We start from the raw sequence: 22,292 nt of genomic DNA on the forward strand, positions 1-22,292 counted from the left end.
AATATTTGGAACCAAGGTCTGATCAACCCAATCCACAAAAGAGACAATTTTGTTGCCAATAAGTGAAATATGCATCAGCAGCAATCTCTGAAAAATCCTCTACAGTATCATCAACAGCAGACTCCAACATTTCCTCAGTGAAAACAATGTCTGAGCAATGTCAAATTGTCCTCTTAGCAAAATACTGTACGACAGACCACGTATATACACCCTGCACACCTTTATTGACAAACAAACCAAACAAAACACATTTTCTCATGCTTTGTTGACTTCAAAAAGGTTTTTGACTCAATATGTCATACGGGTCTGCTATATAATTTGATGGAAGCAGGTTTCTTTTTGGGGGGGGGGGGGGACATAAGATATTATAAAATCAATGTACACAAACAACAAGTGTGTGTTTCTTTGAAACGGACGTTTCTTTCCTCAGAGCCGTGGGGTGAGACAGGGATGCAGTTTGAGCCCCACACTCTTCAACATATATATCAATAAGCACTAGAACAGTCTGCAGCACCCGGCCTCATCCTACTGGACTCAGAAATTAAATGTCTACTGTTTGCTGATGATGTGGTGTTTCTATCCCCAACTAAGGAGGGCCTATAGCAGCACCTAGATCTTCTGCACAGATTATGTCAGACCTGGGCCCTGACAGTGAATCTTAGTAAGACAAAAATAATGGTGTTCCAAAAAAGGTCCAGTAGCCAAAACAATAAATCCAAATTCCATCTAGACACTGTTGCCCTAGAGCACACAAAGAATTACACCTACCTCGGTCTAAACATCAACAACACAGGTAACTTCAACAATGCTGTGAACGATCTAAGAGATAAGACAAGAATGGCATCATTAAGTCATCAAAAGGAACATAAAAATCGACATCCCAATTAGAATCTGGCAAAAAATACTTCAATCGGTTGTCGAACCCATTGCCCTCTATGGTTGTGAGGTCTGGGGTCCACTGACCAACCAATAATTCACAAAAAGATCCCCAGAATAGCAACACAATTAGACCCAACCAAATCACGAGAAAATTAAAGTAAAAAGTATTACTTGACACGTTGGAAAGACTTAACAAAAAAAACTGAGAATGCTATTTAGCCCTAAACAGACAGTACAGAGTGGCAGAATTCCTGACCACTGTGACTGCCCCAAAATTAAGGAAAGCTTTGACTATGTACAGACTCAGCATAGCATAGCCTTGCTATTGAGAAAGGCCGCCGTAGGCAGACAAGGCTCTCAAGATTCTCAAGAGAAAGGCTATGTGCTCACTGCCCACAAAATGAGGTGGAAACTGAGCTGCATTTCCTAACCTCTCGCCAAATGTATGCCAATATTAGAGGCACATATTTCCCTCAGATTACACAGACCCACAAAGAATTCCCCCAAAAATCACATTTTGATAAGCTCCCGTATCTACTGGGTGAAATACCACAGTGTGACATCACAGCAGCCAGATGTGTTTCCGCTGAGCCTGCCTGCCGCCCGGTACGTTTGCCCCCGTCTGGATTACCGACCCCTGCCTTACCCTGACCCTGAGCCTGCCTGCCGCCGGGTACCGTTGCACCACCTCTGGTTACCGACCCCTGCCTTACCCTGACCCTGCCTGCCGCCCGGTACCGTTGCCCCACCTCTGGTTACCGACCTCTGCCTTACCCTGACCCTGAGCCTGCCTGCCGCCCGGTACCGTTGCCCCACCTCTGGTTACCGACCTCTGCCTTACCCTGACCCTGAGCCTGCCTGCCGCCCGGTACCGTTGCCCCACCTCTGGTGACCGACCCCTGCCTTACCCTGACCCTGAGCCTGCCTGCCGCCCGGTACCGTTGCCCCACCTCTGGTTACCGACCTCTGCTTTACCCTGACCCTGCCTGCCGCCCGGTACCGTTGCCCCACCTCTGGTTACCGACCCCTGCCTTACCCTGACCCTGAGCCTGCCTACCGCCCGGTACCGTTGACCCACCTCTGGTTACCGACCCCTGCCTTACCCTGACCCTGAGCCTGCCTGCCGCCCAGTACCGTTGCCCCACCTCTGGTTACCGACCCCTGCCTTACCCTGACCCTGCCTGCCGCCCGGTACCATTGCCCCACCTCTGGTTACCGACCCCTGCCTGCCGCCCGGTACCGTTGCCCCACCTCTGGTTACCGACCCCTGCCTTACCCTGACCCTGCCTGCCGCCCGGTACCGTTGACCCACCTCTGGTTACCGACCCCTGCCTGCCTTGACCTGTCTATTGCCTCCCATCCAGTACCGTTGCCCCACCTCTGGTTACCGACCCCTGCCTGCCTTGACCTGTCTATTGCCTGCCGCCCGGTACCGTTGCCCCACCTCTAGTTACCAACCCCTGCCTGCCTTGACCTGTCTATTGCCTGCCGCCCGGTACCGTTGCCCCACCTCTGGTTACTGACCCCTGCCTGCCTCGACCTGTCTATTGCCTGCCACCCGGTACCGTTGCCCCACCTCTGGTTACTGACCCCTGCCTGCCGCCCGGTACCGTTGCCCCACCTCTGGTTACTGACCCCTGCCTGTCGTCCGGTACCGTTGCCCCACCTCTGGTTACTGACCCCTGCCTGCCTCGACCTGTCTATTGCCTGCCACCCGGTACCGTTGCCCCACCTCTGGTTACTGACCCCTGCCTGCCGCCCGGTACCGTTGCCCCACCTCTGGTTACTGACCCCTGCCTGCCTTGACCTGTCTATTGCCCCTGTTGGATTATTAACCTGTTGTTTATTTGACATCTGCATCTGTCTTACCTTCATACCTGATATGTGTGACCTGTTACGAAAAGGGCAACCAGTAAACCCCAACACCATTGTAAATATAGCCCATATTTTTGCTTATTTATTTTCCCTTTTGTACTTTAAATATTTGCACATCGTTACAACACTGTATATAGACATAATGTGACATTTGAAATGTCTCTATTCCTTTGGATGTTTTGTGAGTGTAACATTTACTGTTCATTTTTTATTGTTCATTTAACTTTTGTTGATTATCTATTTTATTTTATTTATTGGCATGTTTCCCATGCAAATAAAGCCCCTTACATTTAAATTGAGAGAGAGAGAGAGACAACTAACCTATGAGTGAAATGTTTATAAATGGTCTACTGCTTTGAAATAATTGAGTTTTTTTGCCCTCATTAAGTCCCTTCAGAAAGTATTTATGCACGTTGACTTATTACACATTTTATTGTGTGTTTCAGCCTGAATTCAACATGGATTCCAATTATATTTCTTCTCACCCATCTACACACAATACACCCCCACAATAAGTGAAAACATGTTTTTAGAAATGTTTGTTGATCAATGAAAAATGAAATACAGAAATATTCACACCCCTGAGTCTATACTTTGTAACCTTTGGCAGCGATTACAGCCGTGTCTTAAAGAGCTTTCCACACCTGGATTGTGCAACATTTACCCATTTATTATTTTAAAAATCTTCCAAGCTCTGTCAAATTGGACACTGCAGTTAGATGAACAAGAATTTAAGTTTTCTGCCCATATGTCCCGGAAAGCTGGCTGTTGTTTACAATGTCATTCTAGTCACATTACTGTATATTGAGCAATAACTGTTCAAAGCAGATGGATTGTTTTCCGTTTAATTTGATGAAAAACCAAACGTATTAGAATTATTCACCTTCCACGGGTTCATGGTGAGAACGTAGGCTACATGGCTCTAATGCAAATATGATCTGTTAGATGGTTCCATGATGTCTATAAAAACATGACATTTGTGAGCAGTACAACCGAATGGAAATTCTCTTTATATTGTATCTTTATTCAGCTCCTGTGAACAGTTTGGATGTGCATAAAACCCTCCGTCTAAGTTCCCTTGTCTGTACTTTACGGCCACGGTGCCATCGACTGTATTTAGATCAGGGCTCTATTTTCTGCTGGCGTTAAAGCGGCGCAAGTGTCAAACGCACGTTTGTTTGAAATCTCGTCATGTAAAAAAACTGGCACAGTGGCATTTTCCAGTCCTAATAATAGGTTCGGCAATTGACCTGTTTAATATACAATAATTTGTTTGTTGTTGCATAAAACAGTTAAATCATCGCATTATTATTGCATAAAACAGACCCAGCAGTACAAAAAACCTGGGCCCACAATTTCAACCAATCACCGCATTTACTACGTCATCTGGTTGAATCAAACCACACGTCAACAACCTTCCCCTCGTCATCGCATTTGTGACAAAATCATTGCATATTGCCAAGCAAAATGTCAGAATTGACGCCGCAAAATCAAGCATTTTTCACCAAATATCACCAACAATCTCCGCAAAATCTTGAAGGGACTGCTAAAAGCTCGAGTCATCCGTATCGCGGAGACTGAATTCACGGTAAACGCTACGTACGTCTGATCAATTGGAAGCTCTGAGACTCACAGCTGTAATCGGTGCTTCTAAAATGTATTGACTCAGGGCTGTGACTTCTTATGTCAATTAGATATTTCATTTTCAATTTATTAGCAAACATTTCTAGAAACATGTTTCACTGTTTTCCCCAAAGCATTTCAAGCCACTACCCTGCAACATTTCATACAGTTTTCTGTATGTTTTCAGTTTGGTTTCCGAGCAGGTATCTTTTCAGGCTCTCAGCGATCTCTTCTGCGTTTGGTCGGTTTGCTGGCGACTCCGACAGCATTTTACTGATGAGGTTATGCTGCGGCAGAAGACACATATGGGACAAAATGAAGATACTGTGTACTCACTCTAAAACAAGTTGTATAGCCAGGCAAAACAGACAGATGTCACCACTTCTTACCTCTAAGATAAACTTCTCACGGAAGTCAGAAGGAAATGTCCTTGTCTGCAGGCTCTGGAACACCTGTGATAAAGTGGGGCAAAACTCCACAGAGTAAAAAGTGATGCTTTAAGAGTCAATAGCTTCTATAATATAATAGGTTTCCATCCAATTGGCGACAGCTTCTCATGCGAATATTCTACAATCTGCTTAAAAACAGCATTTTCCAACCAGAGATGTTTCCATCTCATCTTGTTTCAGATAAAACGATACACGTTACACGATGATAGTGGACGGGGTTACACGATGATAGTGGACGGGGTTACACGATGATAGTGGACGGGGTGGGGGGTTACACGATGATAGTGGACAGGGTGGGGGTTACACGATGATAGTGGACAGGGGGTTACACAATGATAGTGGACGGGGTTACACGATGATAGATGATAGTGGACGGGGTTACACGATGATAGTGGACGGGGTTACACGATGATAGTGGACAGGGGTTACACGATGATAGTGGACAGGGGGTTACACGATGATAGTGGACAGGGGTTACACGATGATAGTGGACAGGGGTTACACGATGATAGTGGACGGGGTTACACGATGATAGTGGACGGGGTTACACAATGATAGTGGACGGGGGGTTACACAATGATAGTGGACGGGGTTACACGATGATAGTGGACAGGGTGGGGGTTACACGATGATAGTGGACGGGGTTACACGATGATAGTGGACGGGGGGGAGGGTTACACGATGATAGTGGACGGGGTTACACGATGATAGTGGACGGGGTTACACGATGATAGTGGACAGGGGGGTTACACGATGATAGTGGACGGGGTTACACGATGATAGTGGACGGGGTTACACGATGATAGTGGACAGGGGGTTACACGATGATAGTGGACGGGGTTACACGATGATAGTGGACGGGGGGTTACATGATGATAGTGGACGTGGTTACACGATGATAGTGGACAGGGGGTTACACAATGATAGTGGACGGGGTTACACGATGATAGTGGACGGGGGGTTACACGATGATAGTGGACGGGGACGGGGGGTTACACGATGATAGTGGACGGGTTACACGATGATAGTGGACAGGGGGAGTTACACGATGATAGTGGACGGGGTTACACGATGATAGTGGAAGGGGTTACACGATGATAGTGGACGGGGGGTTACACGATGATAGTGGACGGGGGGGGTTACACGATGATAGTGGACAGGGTGGGGGTTACACGATGATAGTGGACGGGGGGTTACACGATGATAGTGGACGGGGTTACACGATGATAGTGGACGGGGTTACACGATGATAGTGGACGGGTTACACGATGATAGTGGACGGGGTTACACGATGATAGTGGACGTGGTTACACGATGATAGTGGACGGGGTTACACGATGATAGTGGACGGGGTTACACGATGATAGTGGACGGGGTTACACGATGATAGTGGACGGGGTTACACGATGATAGTGGACGGGGGGTTTACACGATGATAGTGGACGGGGTTACACGATGATAGTGGACAGGGGGTTACACGATGATAGTGGACGGGGTTACACGATGATAGTGGACAGGGTGGGGGTTACACGATGATAGTGGACGGGGGGGTTACACGATGATAGTGGACGGGGTTACACGATGATAGTGGACAGGGTGGGGGTCACACGATGATAGTGGACGGGGTGGGGGGTTACACGATGATAGTGGACGGGTTACACGATGATAGTGGACAGGGGGGTTACACGATGATAGTGGACAGGGGGTTACACGATGATAGTGGACAGGGGGTTACACGATGATAGTGGACAGGGGGTTACACGATGATAGTGGACAGGGGGTTACACGATGATAGTGGACAGGGGGTTACACGATGATAGTGGACGGGGTTACACGATGATAGTGGACGGGGTTACACGATGATAGTGGACGGGGTTACACGATGATAGTGGACGGGGTTACACGATGATAGTGGACGGGGGGGTTACACGATGATAGTGGACAGGGTGGGGGTTACACGATGATAGTGGACGGGGGGTTACACGATGATAGTGGACAGGGGGGTTACACGATGATAGTGGACGGGGTTACACGATGATAGTGGACGGGGTTACACGATGATAGTGGACGGGGTTACACGATGATAGTGGACGGGTTACACGATGATAGTGGACGGGGGGTTTACACGATGATAGTGGACGGGGTTACACAATGATAGTGGACGGGGTTACACAATGATAGTGGACAGGGTGGGGGGTTACACGATGATAGTGGACGGGGTTACACGATGATAGTGGACAGGGGGGTTACACGATGATAGTGGACAGGGGGTTACACGATGATAGTGGACAGGGGGGTTACACGATGATAGTGGACGGGGTTACGATGATACACGATGATAGTGGACGGGGTTACACGATGATAGTGGACAGGGGGGGGGTTACACGATGATAGTGGACAGGGTGGGGGTTACACGATGATAGTGGACGGGGGGGTTACACGATGATAGTGGACAGGGGGTTACACGATGATAGTGGACGGGGTTACACGATGATAGTGGACGGGGTTACACGATGATAGTGGACGGGGGTTACACGATGATAGTGGACGGGGGGGTTACACGATGATAGTGGACGGGCGGGGGGTTACACGATGATAGTGGACGGGGTTACACAATGATAGTGGACGGGGGTTACACAATGATAGTGGACGGGGTTACACAATGATAGTGGACGGGGTTACACGATGATAGTGGACAGGGTGGGGGTTACACGATGATAGTGGACGGGGGGAGGGTTACACGATGATAGTGGACGGGTTACACGATGATAGTGGACGGGGTTACACGATGATAGTGGACGGGTTACACGATGATAGTGGACGGGTTACACGATGATAGTGGACGGGTTACACGATGATAGTGGACAGGGGGTTACACGATGATAGTGGACGGGGAGGGGGTTACACGATGATAGTGGACGGGGTTACACGATGATAGTGGACAGGGGGTTACACAATGATAGTGGACGGGGTTACACGATGATAGTGGACGGGGGTTACACGATGATAGTGGACGGGGGTTACACGATGATAGTGGACGGGGGTTACACGATGATAGTGGACGGGGGTTACACGATGATAGTGGACGGGGGTTACACGATGATAGTGGACGGGGGTTACACGATGATAGTGGACGGGGTTACACGATGATAGTGGACGGGGTTACACGATGATAGTGGACGGGGTTACACGATGATAGTGGACGGGGTTACACGATGATAGTGGACGGGGTTACACGATGATAGTGGACGGGGTTACACGATGATAGTGGACGGGGTTACACGATGATAGTGGACGGGGTTACACGATGATAGTGGACGGGGTTACACGATGATAGTGGACGGGGTTACACGATGATAGTGGACGGGGTTACACGATGATAGTGGACGGGGTTACACGATGATAGTGGACGGGGTTACACGATGATAGTGTACGGGGTTACACGATGATAGTGGACGGGGGTTACACGATGATAGTGGACGGGGTTACACAATGATAGTGGACGGGGTTACACAATGATAGTGGACGGGGTTACACAATGATAGTGGACGGGGTTACACGATGATAGTGGACAGGGTGGGGTTACACGATGATAGTGGACGGGGTTACACGATGATAGTGGACAGGGGGTTACACGATGATAGTGGACAGGGGGTTACACGATGATAGTGGACAGGGGGTTACACGATGATAGTGGACGGGTTACACGATGATAGTGGACGGGGTTACACGATGATAGTGGACGGGGGGTGGGGTTACACGATGATAGTGGACAGGGTGGGGGTTACACGATGATAGTGGACGGGGGGTTACACGATGATAGTGGACAGGGGGTTACACGATGATAGTGGACGGGGTTACACGATGATAGTGGACGGGGGGTTACACGATGATAGTGGACGGGGGGGTTACACGATGATAGTGGACGGGGTTACACAATGATAGTGGACGGGGTTACACAATGATAGTGGACGGGGTTACACGATGATAGTGGACAGGGGGTTACACGATGATAGTGGACGGGGTTACACGATGATAGTGGACGGGGGGTTACACGATGATAGTGGACAGGGTGGGGGTTACACGATGATAGTGGACGGGGGGGTTACACGATGATAGTGGACAGGGGGTTACACGATGATAGTGGACGGGGTTTCACGATGATAGTGGACGGGTTACACGATGATAGTGGACGGGGGGGTTACACGATGATAGTGGACGGGGGGTTACACGATGATAGTGGACGGGGTTACACAATGATAGTGGACGGGGTTACACAATGATAGTGGACGGGGTTACACGATGATAGTGGACAGGGTGGGGGTTACACGATGATAGTGGACGGGTTACACGATGATAGTGGACGGGGGGAGGGTTACACGATGATAGTGGACGGGGTTACACGATGATAGTGGACGGGGTTACACGATGATAGTGGACAGGGGGGTTACACGATGATAGTGGACGGGGTTACACGATGATAGTGGACGGGGTTACACGATGATAGTGGACGGGGTTACGATGATAGTGGACAGGGGGTTACACGATGATAGTGGACGGGGTTACACGATGATAGTGGACGGGGTTACACGATGATAGTGGACAGGGGGGTTACACAATGATAGTGGACGGGGTTACACGATGATAGTGGACGGGGTTACACGATGATAGTGGACGGGGGGTTACACGATGATAGTGGACGGGGGGGAGTTACACGATGATAGTGGACGGGGGGGGGTTACACGATGATAGTGGACGGGGTTACACGATGATAGTGGACGGGGTTACACAATGATAGTGGACGGGGTTACACAATGATAGTGGACGGGGTTACACAATGATAGTGGACGGGGTTACACGATGATAGTGGACGGGGTTACACGATGATAGTGGACGGGGTTACACGATGATAGTGGACGGGGTTACACAATGATAGTGGACGGGGTTACACGATGATAGTGGACGGGGTTACACAATGATAGTGGACGGGGTTACACGATGATAGTGGACGGGGTTACACGATGATAGTGGACGGGTTACACGATGATAGTGGACGGGGTTACACGATGATAGTGGACGGGTTACACGATGATAGTGGACGGGGTTACACGATGATAGTGGACTGGGTTACACGATGATAGTGGACTGGGTTACACGATGATAGTGGACGGGGTTACACGATGATAGTGGACGGGGTTACACGATGATAGTGGACGGGGGGTTACACGATGATAGTGGACGGGGGTTACACGATGATAGTGGACAGGGTGGGGGTTTACACGATGATAGTGGACGGGTGGGGGGTTACACGATGATAGTGGACGGGGTTACACGATGATAGTGGACAGGGTGGGGGGTCACATGATGATAGTGGACAGGGGGGTCACACGATGATAGTGGACAGGGGGGTCACACGATGATAGTGGACGGGGTGGGGGTTACACGATGATAGTGGACGGGGTGGGGGTTACACGATGATAGTGCACGGGGTGGGGGTTACACGATGATAGTGCACGGGGTGGGGGTTACACGATGATAGTGCACGGGGTGGGGGTTACACGATGATAGTGGACGGGGTGGGGGTTACACCATGATAGTGGACGGGGTGGGGGGTTACACCATGATAGTGGACGGGGGGTTACACGATGATAGTAGACGGGGGGGGTTACACGATGATAGTGGACGGGGTTACACGATGATAGTGGACGGGTTACACGATGATAGTGGACGGGTTACACGATGATAGTGGACAGGGGGTTACACGATGATAGTGGACGGGGGGTTACACGATGATAGTGGACGGGGTTACACAATGATAGTGGACGGGGTTACACAATGATAGTGGACGGGGTTACACGATGATAGTGGACGGGGTTACACGATGATAGTGGACAGGGTGGGGTTACACGATGATAGTGGACGGGGTTACACGATGATAGTGGACGGGGGGAGGGTTACACGATGATAGTGGACGGGGTTACACGATGATAGTGGACGGGTTACACGATGATAGTGGACAGGGGGGTTACACGATGATAGTGGACGGGGTTACACGATGATAGTGGGGGGTTACACGATGATAGTGGACAGGGGGTTACACGATGATAGTGGACGGGTTACACGATGATAGTGGACGGGGTTACACGATGATAGTGGACAGGGGGTTACACGATGATAGTGGACGGGGGGTTACACGATGATAGTGGACAGGGTGGGGGTTACACGATGATAGTGGACGGGGGGTTACACGATGATAGTGGACAGGGGGGTTACACGATGATAGTGGACGGGGTTTCACGATGATAGTGGACGGGGTTACACGATGATAGTGGACAGGGGGTTACACGATGATAGTGGACGGGGGGGTTACACGATGATAGTGGACGGGGTTACACAATGATAGTGGACGGGGTTACACAATGATAGTGGACGGGGTTACACAATGATAGTGGACGGGGTTACACGATGATAGTGGACAGGGTGGGGGTTACACGATGATAGTGGACGGGGTTACACGATGATAGTGGACGGGGGGAGGGTTACACGATGATAGTGGACGGGGTTACACGATGATAGTGGACGGGGTTACACGATGATAGTGGACAGGGGGTTACACGATGATAGTGGACGGGGTTACACGATGATAGTGGACGGGGTTACACGATGATAGTGGACGGGGTTACACGATGATAGTGGACAGGGGGTTACACGATGATAGTGGACGGGGTTACACGATGATAGTGGACAGGGGGTTACACAATGATAGTGGACGGGGTTACACGATGATAGTGGACGGGGGGTTACACGATGATAGTGGACGGGGGGAGTTACACGATGATAGTGGACGGGGGTTACACGATGATAGTGGACGGGGGGTTACACGATGATAGTGGACGGGGGGTTACACAATGATAGTGATAGTGGGGGTTACACAATGATAGTGGACGGGGTTACACAATGATAGTGGACGGGGTTACACGATGATAGTGGACGGGGTTACACGATGATAGTGGACGGGGTTACACGATGATAGTGGACGGGGTTACACGATGATAGTGGACGGGGTTACACGATGATAGTGGACGGGGTTACACGATGATAGTGGACGGGGTTACACGATGATAGTGGACGGGGTTACACGATGATAGTGGACGGGTTACACGATGATAGTGGACGGGTTACACGATGATAGTGGACGGGGTTACACGATGATAGTGGACGGGGTTACACGATGATAGTGGACGGGTTACACGATGATAGTGGACGGGGTTACACGATGATAGTGGACGGGGTTACACGATGATAGTGGACTGGGTTACACGATGATAGTGGACTGGGTTACACGATGATAGTGGACGGGGTTACACGATGATAGTGGACGGGTTACACGATGATAGTGGACGGGGGGGTTACACGATGATAGTGGACGGGGGGTTACACGATGATAGTGGACAGGGTGGGGGTTTACACGATGATAGTGGACGGGTGGGGGGTTACACGATGATAGTGGACGGGGTTACACGATGATAGTGGACAGGGTGGGGGTCACATGATGATAGTGGACAGGGGGGGGTCACACGATGATAGTGGACAGGGGGGTCACACGATGATAGTGGACAGGGTGGGGGTTACACGATGATAGTGGACGGGGTGGGGGGTTACACGATGATAGTGCACGGGGTGGGGGTTACACGATGATAGTGCACGGGTGGGGGGTTACACGATGATAGTGCACGGGGTGGGGGTTACACGATGATAGTGGACGGGGTGGGGGTTACACCATGATAGTGGACGGGGTGGGGGTTACACCATGATAGTGGACGGGGGGTTACACGATGATAGTAGACGGGGGGTTACACGATGATAGTGGACGGGGTTACACGATGATAGTGGACGGGGTTACACGATGATAGTGGACAGGGGGTTACACGATGATAGTGGACGGGGTTACACGATGATAGTGGACGGGGTTACACGATGATAGTGGACAGGGTTACACGATGATAGTGGACGGGGGTTACACGATGATAGTGGACGGGGGGTTACACGATGATAGTGGACGGGGTTACACAATGATAGTGGACGGGGTTACACGATGATAGTGGACAGGGTGGGGGTTACACGATGATAGTGGACGGGTTACACGATGATAGTGGACGGGGGGAGGGTTACACGATGATAGTGGACGGGGTTACACGATGATAGTGGACGGGGTTACACGATGATAGTGGACAGGGGGTTACACGATGATAGTGGACGGGGTTACACGATGATAGTGGACGGGGTTACACGATGATAGTGGACAGGGGGTTACACGATGATAGTGGACGGGGTTACACGATGATAGTGGACGGGGTTACACGATGATAGTGGACAGGGGGTTACACAATGATAGTGGACGGGTTACACGATGATAGTGGACGGGTTACACGATGATAGTGGACGGGGGGTTACACGATGATAGTGGACGGGGGAGTTACACGATGATAGTGGACGGGGGGGTTACACGATGATAGTGGACGGGGTTACACGATGATAGTGGACGGGGTTACACGATGATAGTGGACGGGGTTACACAATGATAGTGGACGGGGTTACACAATGATAGTGGACGGGGTTACACGATGATAGTGGACGGGGTTACACGATGATAGTGGACGGGGTTACACGATGATAGTGGACGGGGTTACACGATGATAGTGGACGGGGTTACACGATGATAGTGGACGGGGTTACACGATGATAGTGGACGGGGGTTACACGATGATAGTGGACGGGGTTACACGATGATAGTGGACGGGGTTACACGATGATAGTGGACGGGGTTACACGATGATAGTGGACGGGGTTACACGATGATAGTGGACGGGTTACACGATGATAGTGGACGGGTTACACGATGATAGTGGACGGGGTTACACGATGATAGTGGACGGGTTACACGATGATAGTGGACGGGTTACACGATGATAGTGGACGGGTTACACGATGATAGTGGACTGGGTTACACGATGATAGTGGACTGGGTTACACGATGATAGTGGACGGGGTTACACGATGATAGTGGACGGGTTACACGATGATAGTGGACGGGGTTACACGATGATAGTGGACGGGGGGGTTACACGATGATAGTGGACAGGGTGGGGTTTACACGATGATAGTGGACGGGGGTTACACGATGATAGTGGACGGGGTTACACGATGATAGTGGACAGGGTGGGGGGTCACATGATGATAGTGGACAGGGGGTCACACGATGATAGTGGACAGGGGGGTCACACGATGATAGTGGACAGGGTGGGGGTTACACGATGATAGTGGACGGGGTGGGGGTTACACGATGATAGTGCACGGGGTGGGGGGTTACACGATGATAGTGCACGGGGTGGGGGGTTACACGATGATAGTGCACGGGGTGGGGGTTACACGATGATAGTGGACGGGTGGGGGGTTACACCATGATAGTGGACGGGGTGGGGGTTACACCATGATAGTGGACGGGGGGGTTACACGATGATAGTAGACGGGGGGTTTACGATGATAGTGGACGGGTTACACGATGATAGTGGACGGGGTTACACGATGATAGTGGACGGGGTTACACGATGATAGTGGACAGGGGGTTACACGATGATAGTGGACGGGGTTACACGATGATAGTGGACGGGGTTACACGATGATAGTGGACGGGGTTACACGATGATAGTGGACGGGTTACACGATGATAGTGGACGGGTTACACGATGATAGTGGACGGGGTTACACGATGATAGTGGACAGGGTGGGGGTTACACGATGATAGTGGACGGGGGGTTACACGATGATAGTGGACAGGGTGGGGGGTCACACGATGATAGTGGACAGGGGGTCACATGATGATAGTGGACAGGGGGGTTACACGATGATAGTGGACAGGGTGGGGGTTACACGATGATAGTGGACAGGGTGGGGGGTTACACGATGATAGTGGACGGGGTGGGGGTTACACGATGATAGTGGACGGGGTGGGGGTTACACGATGATAGTGGACAGGGTGGGGGTTACACGATGATAGTGGACAGGGTGGGGGGTTACACGATGATAGTGGACAGGGTGGGGGTTACACGATGATAGTGGACAGGGTGGGGGGTTACACGATGATAGTGGACAGGGTGGGGGTTACACGATGATAGTGGACGGGGTTACACGATGATAGTGGACGGGGGGTTACACAATGATAGTGGACGGGGGGTTACACGATGATAGTGGACGGGTTACACGATGATAGTGGACGGGGTTACACGATGATAGTGGACGGGTGGGGGTCACATGATGATAGTGGACAGTGGGGGGTCACATGATGATAGTGGACAGGGGGTTACATGATGATAGTGGGGGGGTTACATGATGATAGTGGACAGGGGGGTTACATGATGATAGTGGACAGGGGGGTTACATGATGATAGTGGACAGGGGGGTTACATGATGATAGTGGACAGGGGGTTACATGATGATAGTGGACAGGGGGTTACATGATGATAGTGGACAGGGGGTTACACGATGATAGTGGACAGGGGGGTTACATGATGATAGTGGACAGGGGGGTTACATGATGATAGTGGACAGGGGGGTTACATGATGATAGTGGACAGGGGGGTTACATGATGATAGTGGACAGGGGGGTTACATGATGATAGTGGACAGGGGGGGGGTTACACGATGATAGTGGACAGGGGGGGGGTTACACAATGATGATAGCGGACGGGGCCTGGGAGTGATGATGATAGTGGACCGCAATGATTGTCCAGTGAGAAGATTTTGGGCATGGTTAAAAATGGTCAGAACCAGATGTGAAAGCTACTGGGTGGTGTTTAACATGACACAGAACCAGATGTGAAAGCTACTGGGCGGTGTGCTCACCGTGATCTTCTCCGAGACAGTGGACATGTGCCACAGGAGTTCAAACCATATCAGTCCCAGAGAGAATATATCCGTTTTCTCATCATATTTCCCCCCAGTCTTCTGGAAATACAAAAGTAATTTGTGGTTTGGGAGAGAATAACTAAATAGGAGTTCTTATGGACCTGACCAGAAGTAAAATGTATGCACCCATGACTAAATCGCTTTGGATTAAAGCATCTGCTGAATGGCATATATTATGGCTAGACCAAGGATCAATTTGTTGAGCTGAAAATATTATTCATTGGCAAAACAAAAACTCCATTACCTGCTCAGGGCTCATGTAAATTGGTGTTCCTTTGTTGACAGTCCTGTACAGTGCTGCTCCACTCGGAGTGGTGATCGTGGTCACAAGACCAAAGTCTCCAATCTTCACCATGCCATCACTTCCAAACAATATGTTCTCTGGCTAAAAAAAAAAAAAAAAAAAAGGCGTCATTTCTCCATAAATAATGTGGTTAAACTTGGCATCTGAAAAACACAGGAAGACAGATTCTCACAAGTACCTTTAAGTCTCTGTGAATAAGTCCTTCAGAGTGGATGTATTCCACTCCACAAACTATTTGCTGAAATATTCCATGTGCCTTGTCCTTCGTTCCAACATTATTTTTGCTAATCCAGTCCTTCAGCGTCCCTCCCTCACAGAACTCCATCTGAATGAACAAACAAGGCCAGTCTCCATTTCTGAAATAAAATAAAAACAGACAAATACAGAATTCAAGAAACTTTCTCAGGGACATTCGGTCAACTGAATTGATAAATGAACACATAACGGTAAAGTGATTCACCTTGAGCTGGAATCGGTCATCGAGTGGTTTGCTTGGTCTTCGCTGGCTGTTTCAGAAAGGTCTAAATCTGATTGCTTTGTTACATGTGTAGATCCATCTCCCTGGTCTGAATAATTGTCAGAGTCTTCTGACATTTTAGACTGGACCGACGACCTAAGAGTTGAACGCAATAATACGTTCCAGAATGTAACATTTTTGATGATCACAAGTTAACTCATCTAAATGGCAAAATTAGACTTAATAATACTGTCTTTACTAACTCTGTGCTGTAGCCCCCATCGACCCAATTGGCATCCTCAGGCCAAGTCGTATAGTAGCGAACGATGTTAGAATGTCCCAAGGTAGCCAGTGCTTTCACTTCACGATTTGCTTCTCTGTAAGAGAAAGGATCATAATTACAACATGTAAATGAACAGCTGATAGTTGCTAATGAGCATCAACTATAGCATACAGAAGACACACAACGAGGTAAGAGGGATACACACTATTCATAACATGTTTAGGGGGAACAGAATGGGGACAGTAATGTCTTAGCCAATGACTGTGTATATATGAATGGACAAAGCCATTGATCACGTGACACCATTCATTCCTATGTGAAGACTCAATGAAGCCAAATCCGTATTTGAATACCCATATTAACATACTCTATTTTTTTAAAGCTAGGAATGACGGGAATAGTCAAGTCAATAAACGTTGGGTAGTCAGATAGACTATAGTTAATACACTGTCAAGTTGGATGCATAACTACTAACGTTAGGTAGTTAGCTAACATACCGGCACGTACTGCTGTAATGATATGCTATGTGGTTCGTAAGGACAACAACAAATTGTCAGCCAACATAACGTGTAACTTATTTGAAAAGTAATTAATTTATTACATTGCTCAACATTTTCTTAACATGTGTCATAATTAGTTAAAGCAAAGAATTTGTATCGGCTCTCGTTGTACTTCGGCTGCATATTTTCCGCCATTTTCTCCAAATCTGAAAACGATGTAAAGCCACGACCATTTCCTGAAGAATTGCATTATGGGCCCTAAAGTACAGAAATAGTGTCCCCTGCTTGTATACTTCATATTTTGGTGAATTTAGTCACTTTTGGCATACTCAATACATCCATACTATGACCAATAAGCATACTATATACTCACTACATCCATACTATGACCAATAAGCATACTAGATACTCAATTCACATCACAAATAGAACAGTTAGTATGAGTATTTGAACACAGCTCATATGAAAACATGGCATCTCGCGGAAACATAACATGCAGATTGAGTTTCTCCTGGAAGTGACGTTGTAGACTGGCTCAGTGCTGCCCCCTCTCATTGAGTAAATCATGTTGAAGGCCGACCGGGGTACTGCAGGCTGCCATTAGACATAACATGCACGCTGGCTCAGTGCTGCCCCCTCTCATTGAGTAACTCATGTTGAAGGCCGACCGGGGTACTGCAGGCTGCCATTAGACATAACATGCATGCTGGCTCAGTGCTGCCCCCTCTCATTGAGTAAATCATGTTGAAGGCCGACCGGGGTACTGCAGGCTGCCATTAGACATAACATGCACGCTGGCTCAGTGCTGCCCCCTCTCATTGAGTAACTCATGTTGAAGGCTGACCGGGGTACTGCAGGCTGCCATTAGACATAACATGCATGCTGGCTCAGTGCTGCCCCCTCTCATTGAGTAACTCATGTTGAAGGCTGACCGAGGTACTGCAGGCTGCCATTAGACATAACATGCATGCTGGCTCAGTGCTGCCCCCTCTCATTGAGTAACTCATGTTGAAGGCCGACCGAGGTACTGCAGGCTGCCATTAGCAACTGAACTATCCATATAACTTCTTCTGTGTGTGATTTTAAAATAAATCGGTTCAAGAACATCTGGTGTATTAGAAGCAACTATTGGTAAACATAATTGTCTTTGATTTATGTTTTTTTTCAAGGTTTCCACATAGATTATCCATTTGATTTGACTATAACGGAGAGCCTGTTTTCCTGCTGCAGTACCATGGTCGGCCTTTAACTTCGTGGCTTCAATGAGAGGGGGCCGTCGTTCTCCTCTGGTCTTACCCCATATTCTTCACAATCTTCACAGCGTACGTTTTTCCATCCAATTTGTGTTGGGCTTTAGTGACACACCCAAAGCCTCCTGCACCCAGAACACTCAATAATTTGAAATCTTTGGAAAACCTGAAATCAAAACATAATTCAGATGTTGAGTATTTTAATAGTGAGGGTAGCCTATGGTGATTTTTTTATTTTACCTTTATTTAACTAGGCAAGTCAGTTAAGAACAAATACTTATTTTCAATGACGGCCTAGGGACAGTGGGTTAATTGCCTGTTCAGGGGCAGAATGACAGATTTGTACCTTGTCAGCTCGGGATTTGAACTTGCAACATTTCGGTTAATAGTCCAACAGCTCTAACCACTAGGCTATCCTGCCGCACCATTGCACCATACCATTACACAAACGCCCCTAATGTTTTAATAGTGATGGTAGCCTATGGTGAATGTTTTAATAGGGAGGGTAGCCTGTGAGGTAACATGCGTTTTTCTCCATTTCTTCACAGGTGAAGAAATTGGTCAGGTTGGTTACCTAGGAACAGTTTGATTAATAAAGAGTCGTCTACCTGGAGCTTTCAGTCAGTCTGATGGAAATATCTTGATCATAACTGGAGAGAGTGAGAGACAGAGAACACATTCTAAGTCACCTGGCCCAAATATATATATCAATTAGAAACTCCTTCCCCGAATATATATATCAATTAGAAACTCCTTCCCCAAATTCTAAATTAAACATTTTACATTCACAGAACAATCTAACAAAGAGAAACTTTATAATTTTGGGGGAAAGTTCTGATGTTATAGAGTTGGCAGCACAGTATGTCACAGCTTGCCACTAGCTAAGGAAGGAAACATCATGTACTATTTCATATATTAATTATAAGTAATAGAACAAATAAGTACCTGCAATCATTTACTATTTTGTTTGTAAAATTGGATACTGAATGTTGAACGTTATTACATTTCTGTGTTGGATATCTTTTAGTTTAATTTGTTATATATATTTTTCCCTATGTGTGCCACATTCACAGACTTACCTCTGGTATTTAATAAGCTCTACTCCACAGCTTGCTTCATCCTTCATTTTCCACACTTTCTCTCCCAACTTTTCTGCCTTGCCGCTACTTTGCAGGTCATAAAGATGCTTATTCACAAATTTTCGTGTTTGGCCCAATTCTCTGGCAATTTCTTGCACACTCATTCCTCTTCCATCACTCTGTGACATCAGCACCCTCCTCAGTTCCTCCAATGTGTTGCCAGGGGTCTCAGGACTAGGCACTCGATCTGACTCTGGAACACTCACAGAGACTGACGCCACCCCTGGTTTCTCCACAGACCAGACTGGTGGTTTGTCTGGTGTTACATCAAGAAGTCCAGCTTTGTTTAAAGCGTACAGGACACTGTTTACATCCTTGGCCTTCTTCAGTCCAACAGCCTTAGCTATCTGGAGGGCAGTGGATCCTTGTTTCTTCACCTTTAAAAAGGTACATATTCTCTCCTTCAAGGCCGACTGGTCTTCTTGCTGGTTGTCGCAGGACATAGTTACTAGAATGTTGAAGCATGGGAGTAAAGGAAACATGACAGACTTTAGCCAGTTGATGTTCAGTGTAAAAGTGACAATTATGAAATCATTGTCATATACTGATGGAAGTTAGCCTGTTGGAACCAGCCTGATTGCTGCGTCAACTTAAGGGATACTTAGAGATTTTGGCAATGAAGCCCTTTATCTACTTCCCCAAAGTCTGGTGAACTCACAGTTTCCCTTTTTATGATTCTGCATCCAGTATGAAGGACGTTATAGGTAGTTTCACATGCCGATGCTAACTAGCGTTAGCACAAAGACTGGAAGTCTATAGTATCTACTAGCAAGCTAGAAGTTACCATATACAACCAGTCATTGCGCTAACGCTAGTTAGCAACTTCTTCCAAACTGCACGCAGACATACAAACGATATCTACGAGTTCATCTGACTCAAAAGAAGCAGATAAAGGGCTTCATTGCCAAAATCCTGAATGAAATAGAATGTTGAACGCAGCAATCAGGCTGGTTCCACCAATCAGTATGTTGGAAATCTTTGAGCATAAAGAACACATTTCATGCTTTTCAACCATAAATAATACAAACTGCTGAAACGCAGCTATTCGTTAAACAAGCTATTACTAATACAAACAGATATATACAGTTAAATGTATTTATTAATGTAATCAGTGTGAAACATGATGAATACTTGAGCAGTATTTCTAAAATGGTCTCATAACTAACATATAGTTGCTAACCTATATGATCCCTCATGGTCACCTGGTAAGTTCATATTTCATATGAATAAACAGATTTGAACTTTACGTTTATAGAAGTACTAGGTCTATGTCGGATTTCGTCTTACCTTCCAGATGACTCGCGAGTGTTTTCTCTAGATGGGATCCAGCTTTTGTCAATTCAGGTCAAAAGCATTTATTTATTTTTGCATTTTAGCTAACCCTTTCCTAATATTTTCCTAATTCTCCTAACCTGTCACTCCTAACCTGCTGCGTCAATTCTCCCAAACCTGCTTCAAAATGTCAATTCTGACAAAAACGTAACCCTTCTAACCATTACCCTGCTTTTGTAGTTCTACAACCCGGAAATGAGTTACGTCTGATTCGTTCAGCCATCCCTATGGCGAAAATGAATGTGAAGAGAATAGGGTTTAGGAATAAACGCCGAAAATAAAGTCCGAGGTTAACACAGGTTTTTGGAGATCTTATACTTATTTTTTTTATATGAGATAATAGGAGTCAGCTAACATGACCTTTATGAATTATGAAGCCTTTATGTGCTTTTTAAGAAATAATATAAATTCTTCAAAAGTCACAAAAAAATACGTTAATTGATGAAGATTATTCCACAGAGCAAAACGTATAAAATATTTTAAGCCTGCGTTTAACACATACCCAACTTATTTTAGTCGTTTATCCAAAAACGCCATTCATTTTCTCCATAAGATCTGTCCAAAGAACCATGCCGGAGTTAGTGCCTACAAAAAGACGCCATTACTATTTCTCTGTAGTGTCCTGTAGACAATTTCGTTTTCGATTCGCCTGAAAACAGTACTGAAACTGATATGTGTCAGCCTGTGATTAGCCTGAACAGCTGATAGTGGTCGCTATAGACCATAAAAATTGTTGCAAGTAAGCGCCACCTAGCGGCTGTTCAGGCTACCTGTTACTCAGCCATGATGTCTGTCAATTATTGAAAACGATTCTAGTTTTATTGTAGGCAAATGTCCACTGTTATTACTTAGGTTTTATGTCTATTTTGAGTGAAATGAAATGCCTGACTAACGCATGTATTCTTATCAAACAGGGCTACCTGCTTTTCGCAATACCCCAGAACACATACAGTATTATATAGAGCTGTTATTACATCAAACCCCCTTCCATCTCATATTGCTCAAATGAACAGCAAACCTGGCTTCAAAAAAAGTCTGTATCATCTCATGTTTCATGTGGACCCCATGAAGAGTAGCTGCTGCTTTCACAACAGCTAATGGGGATCCTAATAAAATACCAATATTTATTCAGTTCATGAGATGTATTTCTCAAAGCCCATCTAATCAACAGTACAAGTCTGAAACATTCATAACATTCCTGTCCATTTAAGAAGAGCACATCGTGTATTACTTCCT

At 47.4% G+C, this 22,292-nt stretch overlaps 1 protein-coding gene across 3 annotated transcripts; it reads right to left on the bottom strand.

The window, feature by feature from the left end:
- Positions 1 to 205: 205 nt before the first annotated feature.
- On the bottom strand, positions 206 to 21,640 carry pkz (protein kinase containing Z-DNA binding domains). 3 transcript variants are annotated; one of them, XM_065007781.1, is made up of 11 exons: positions 21,559 to 21,640; positions 19,665 to 20,172; positions 19,194 to 19,235; positions 18,632 to 18,751; positions 16,816 to 16,929; positions 16,556 to 16,708; positions 16,274 to 16,451; positions 16,036 to 16,176; positions 15,729 to 15,830; positions 4,767 to 4,829; positions 206 to 4,664 (listed from the first exon to the last, which is right to left on the bottom strand). In XM_065007781.1, the coding sequence occupies exons 2-11, from the start codon at positions 20,165 to 20,167 to the stop codon at positions 4,539 to 4,541; spliced, it is 1,542 nt and encodes a 513-aa protein (XP_064863853.1). In that variant the 5' UTR covers positions 20,168 to 20,172; positions 21,559 to 21,640; the 3' UTR covers positions 206 to 4,538. The 3 variants fall into 3 exon arrangements, with proteins under 3 accessions (XP_064863853.1, XP_064863854.1, XP_064863852.1); XM_065007782.1 differs by lacking the exon at positions 21,559 to 21,640 and adding an exon at positions 21,012 to 21,493 and having other exon boundaries at positions 15,729 to 15,827; XM_065007780.1 differs by lacking the exon at positions 21,559 to 21,640 and adding an exon at positions 21,012 to 21,485.
- Positions 21,641 to 22,292: the final 652 nt, after the last annotated feature.

Source organism: Oncorhynchus nerka, linkage group LG23, assembly GCF_034236695.1.
Source record: "Oncorhynchus nerka isolate Pitt River linkage group LG23, Oner_Uvic_2.0, whole genome shotgun sequence".
NCBI classification, from domain to species: domain Eukaryota; kingdom Metazoa; phylum Chordata; class Actinopteri; order Salmoniformes; family Salmonidae; genus Oncorhynchus; species Oncorhynchus nerka.